Below are 5,493 nucleotides of genomic sequence, written 5' to 3' on the forward strand. Positions count from 1 at the left end.
TGTCTATAAGATCACTTTTGAGATGGACATTGGACATCTTTTAGTTGCACTAAAAGACCACATTTCGGAAATCTTGAAAGACACCTTTTATCTCTCAAAAGTTATCTTAAACAGCACATTAAGAGGACTTTTTGTTTATTGGGTTTATTCCCGGCGACTCTACCTGTCGTCACGATGCGCGTGCGCAGTTCCATACTGCATACGGGAAAGGGACAACGTCACCGCACGTCACCGTGCACGCCGCTACGCGCGGCAACACTACATCACGTCGTACGCATTGCATCAGCTGGCCGCGGTCGCTGTCGCGATCGCGCAGCTTGCCTGTCATTCGTGGCGAGCGAGAATAGTCCGGCCGAAAAAGTTTCGGAGGACGGAGGCGCGCGCGCGGCGCGCGATGTGAGGCAGGTAGTGCAGGTACGCGACGGTCGAGGAGAGGACGCCTGCAGTCATCGTCGCGTCGCGTCGCGCTGCGCTGCACCGTGTCGCGTCGCGTCGCGTTGCATCGCATTGCGTAGCGTCCCGTCGCGTCGCGTACCTAGCGTAGCGTTGCGGCGGAACAGTCCGAGTAAACGCGCGTACTCGCGCGAGATAACGCCAGGGGTTTCGATAGGCGGCCGCCGCGAGCCGAGACTCGCGTTTAAAGATGACCGTTGGACGCTAACTCGATAATTCGCGGAAGAGGCGAGAATCGCCTTCCTCACTGTTTGTGTGTGTGTGTTTGCTCTCTTCTCTTGCTCTTCCTTCTTCTTTGTACTCGGCATGCCTCGCGCTCTCTTTTGCGCTCGTACAAAGTTCATGTCTGCCGGTACGTACATGACGCAGAGACGATAGCGCGAGGGTGACAAGTCCACGATAAGAGTTGCGTCTGTCGTATTACCGTGAGCGCGGCCCACGCGCAACGACGACGTCAATTTATCGCTGTCTGAGCTCGTGAGCTCGAGTGTGCCCGACAGACCCAGGCTCCTTCGACAGCGGACGGTTCAACGGGATGTCCCATCTGTGCGAGGTCGATCCGTTCAGTGAGACGCCGATGGAGATGCTTGTCGAACAGGAGTCTTGCGAAGGTACGAGAAGACACCGCGGTGATTTTCCACGTGAAGCGACTGTTATACAATGTATAGAACGGCGGCGTTATCGCCGGCGACTGTTGCATTGTTGACTCGCTTATTGCGAACGGACACCGTGTATTCACGGGATTTAAACCGGGAGATCTTTGAGAGCTCAAAGTGTTAACGTCGCACAGTCGATCGAGTACGCGGGGCGAATTCCGTTCGTTAGATCCTGAACTTTCTAATTTATTCACGTTTCGAGATATAGATTCGAGTTTACTTTAGATTTATTGCAACAGTATCTTTCCTGGAAATAAATGTTCCTGCAAGTGTTTGAGCAAAAACCATGTAAAAAGCATTTACGTAGATATCTATATTTAAATATATTTATTATATAATTTATTATATATATACATATTTGTGTATTTTACTTATTTTCTAAAAGCAAGAGATTATTATTGCTTATATTTTATTATTTATGAGTGTCACCAGTTCAAAAAGTACAAATAATTTTAGTCTTATTTAATACTTTTTTATTTCTTAATGTTCTCTCATTTCATGATATTAACGTATCATATTCGTTAATTTCGCAAATTACTGGCAGGATGTAAGGTATTTGACAATTTGCTCTCTGTCTTATATAAAGGTAATGATGAAGCGACAGTCCAAGTGGAAGACAGTCCAAAGAACAATGTAGAAATTAACATTGCGAGTGAAGCTTATGCTGAGCCTTTGATCCCGGAGGAAGTACAGTGGTTTTACAAAGACGGCGTTGACAAGAGGTGGAACGAGTTCTGTGGGTACGACAGTTTGAGAATCGAGAAAATTTATCAGAAGCGTCAGAGTTTAATTAGCGAGAGTAATGACGGGACGAACGGCCTGCCGCCCGCTGAGAAAATTGTAGTCAGAGGCGGCATGTACGATGTCGAGATCGATAATATGAAATGCGTTTCGATATACTGGCCAGGTGAATATCACGTATCTTATCTTTTGTCCTTAACACGTTGTTCTCGCTTCTTTGTCTCGCTTTGCATATTTACCAATCGCCTCCGTCTATTGCCGAAGTCGGTGACGACAATAACGATGGATCACCAGTTGATGCGAATGCACTGATGAATGCCTTAGTAGTGATTCAATGCCTGTTTAAATTTCTGTATATTTTCCCGTTTGTGCTTGCCGTGCATGCCTTTATACTGCACAGATTACTTTGTCCTTGAGGTCATTATAGCCAATTCGTATTGACTGTGCCTATTATGACTTGCAACATGTATGTACGAAATAAATATAACGCAGGCAATATAGATTCTATTGCTGTAATAAAGAGTTCATTCAGAGCACTTGGCAAAATATATGTCATTACTTGTGTATCTCGCAGTGTGTACAAATGTAAGTAAATATAAATATGTGTGTAAATGTCTTTTTAAATTATTATGTTAACAGTGCTATTTAGAGACGCAGCTTATTTCTTAATTATTAGCGACGAAGCCTATTTTTCCGTGCATTTTTTTCCATTGATTTTATAGTATTACGGAATCACGAATAATTTACGAAATTTTTTTCGCAAAAGTTAGGATTATTAGAATATAGGTAACTTGAAGTCTCACTCTTTTTTTCTGGCAAAGTTAAGGAGGTTCGAAAGTTTGACCAAATAAAAGATAAACCTATAATATATACATGATGCAAAAGATAATCAAACTATGTATAACAGAAATTTTAATAATTTTTATCGTATCGTTTACTAAATATTTAATTATGAAGTAGTAGTATGCAAGAACGTATAACCTTATAATTTTCCAAATTTCTTCTTATTTAACATATTTGTATGTAAGACAGAAGTTACAAAAACTCGCAATAGTAAAATAAATATTAAAAAATATTTTTATAAAAAGTTACATAAATTTACTGAGACACGTTCAAGAGAAATTTAGATTTTTCGATGAAACAATCCGTGAAGGCGACCAGGAAACGATGACACATAAGTGGAAATATGGCAACGTCGCATATAAAACAAACTATTTCCAATGCTTATTAAGGATGTATCTGAGCTATTTCAAAATAGTACCAAATTGATGAAACTTCGGGAAACACTTCCTTTGTTATGTGTAATATACTGAAAAAAATTTTAAGTAGATTTACTAAATCGTTAGAGAGTAATTATTATTTCAATTATGTCTGATTTTACACGTGTTCTTATGGGAAACGCAATTTTCTTGAATGAAATGAGTAATAAAGTATAGAAAAAATAGTACCAAAATTTTAATTTTTTTTTATACATATAGACCATGGATTATTGGAACTTTGTGCAAAATTCGATTAGGTTTCACAACACGGTTTAGGAGAAATTAATTATTATTCGTGACAATTTTGCGGTTTCTGTAATATGTCAATTACTGAACTGTAGAAGTGCGGCAACGTCGCAATCAGCTGAACGTGTCAAGCGAATAACCTGACCGATACAGTAGTCACGTCGTAAAGTCTCGTTTTACCTGTATTGTTTTCATTTAGAGAACAAGAATAAAAATTAAATAATTTTGATAAACAACATAAACTCTGGTTTCTCGCTCACATTTTCCTCCATGGTGGGCTCAGTTTTTTCTTCTTGCACAATTTGAACTTTTCTTCTTAAAAATCCACATCTTTGTTGCGTAAGTCTCTTTCGATACGTACTTTCGCTAATTATTTTTCCTTTCCACCGATACATTTTTGTGGCTTTTGACATTGCGATGCAGGACTAAACAGAAGTTAGCTCGCAATGTCAAAAGTGCATTGCTATCAACCTTGAAGCCATAAACTTAATGTCGCGCTGTTGCCACGTTTAACCCGTTTCATCGAGGGTCAAATATTAATATTAATAACAAATAATATTTATAGTTATTGTTTAAATAATGCATATTTACTTTTTTAACTATATTCCAATTACTTTTTCTGTATTACACTGCTAAATAATGGTGTTAAATAAATAAGAAATTTGATGTTCTAAGGTTGCATTCTGGGCATTTTCACTGCCAAAAGTTTTATTGTAAAAAGTTGTAAAATGGCAAATAAACCTAATAAAGTGCTGAAAAATGTGAAAAATAACTTTTTAAAAATAAATATATTATGTTAGTTATCATTTATATCAGTTATCACTAGGTTTACTGCACGTTTAGCGTAGATATGCCAGTTTTTCGAATTTGGGGGATTTTTGTCAATGATTGTATCTCAGATACATCCTTAAATAAAAATATAATCAGTTAAGGTGGCTCCTGTAGAACAAAGGAGCGGTTAGTATGAGTGCTTTGGTGGGGCCCCTTTGATTTTTATAAATTCATATGACTTTTTTCATAAAAAAATATCACTTAATGCATTATTGATCAAACGCATAGATATGCTAAATTATGTACGCACATTTTAAAATATTTAAAAACATGTGATATTTTTAAGTCTCAAAGAACTGTCAAATTTCCTCAAAACATTGTATCTTTTAACTTTACTAATAAGTACTTGCTTGCAGAGGTCGGTGACCTCATATACTTCATAGCACATTTGAATCCTTGACATTTATTATGTTCATCTCGTTTTTTTATTAAGATCTACTCTTTTTTTCTATAAAATAATACAATATTAACCCTCTAATTGTAATTGCTTCTGCGAGCGTTCGGCCCATAACCCCTATCCTAGTGAACACCAAGTAGTAGTTACACAATATCAATATTATGTAACTGTTACTTGGTGTTTACTGGAATGTTAAAAAATACAACTTTAATGTTTTCTTTATTTTATTTTATCGGCGACCGTGTCTGAAATTTCGCGTACTGACAGATAAAATTTACAACTACAACATACTTAAATTTCAATTTTTTTTACTTTTGGTCGGTTTATGCAGGAACCATCTTAAATATTAAAGTGTTAATTTATACACTTTCAACTCAAATAAATTTAAATTGATTATTTATTAAATAAAGTAACGATTACCTCTTACGTTCACACGGAAAAAAATATTCCGTTTATGCAACCGAAATTTTCTGTTCTCTGGAAACCAGACGAAAACTTGGTTGTAAGAAAAGAAAAATTCTGGAAGATTTCCATTGCTGAGACAATTGCAGTCGGTTATCTTAACTGAGTTTTGATGCTGCTACTGATAAGAGTTTCGTTTATTGCAACAATATCTCGGTTCATACTATCAAATGTTTTGATAGTGAAAGCGAACTCTGCTGCTCTAAGCATTTATTCTCGTATACTAACTATAATGGCAGTTCAGACTATCGCGTTTTTGGTTAGAAATATAGTTTCATTTGTGCAATTTCGTGTTTTTATACTAAAAATACAATATAAAACGTCTTACAGGAACAGAGTGTGTATTTATCAATTTATAATATACAACTATATTGGAAATTTAACGAACTTATAATTATTATACTTATAATATTTATACTTAGAGAGAGAGAGAGAGAGAGAGAGAGAG

The 5,493-nt window shown here is 36.9% G+C and overlaps 1 protein-coding gene across 1 annotated transcript in view; it reads left to right on the forward strand.

The window, feature by feature from the left end:
- Positions 1-232: 232 nt before the first annotated feature.
- LOC105557271 (phospholipase DDHD1-like) overlaps positions 233-5,493 on the forward strand; it is a 17,776-nt gene continuing 12,515 nt past the window's right edge. Inside the window, exons 1-2 of the mRNA XM_012004465.1 lie at positions 233-1,064; positions 1,696-2,016. Of these exons, the coding sequence (XP_011859855.1) occupies positions 989-1,064; positions 1,696-2,016 (397 nt within the window). The 5' untranslated portion in view covers positions 233-988. The remainder of the gene's footprint in view (positions 1,065-1,695; positions 2,017-5,493) is intronic.

This window comes from Vollenhovia emeryi, unplaced genomic scaffold (assembly GCF_000949405.1).
Source record: "Vollenhovia emeryi isolate VEMERY1.0 unplaced genomic scaffold, V.emery_V1.0 DF939535.1, whole genome shotgun sequence".
Classification (NCBI taxonomy): Eukaryota; Metazoa; Arthropoda; class Insecta; order Hymenoptera; family Formicidae; genus Vollenhovia; species Vollenhovia emeryi.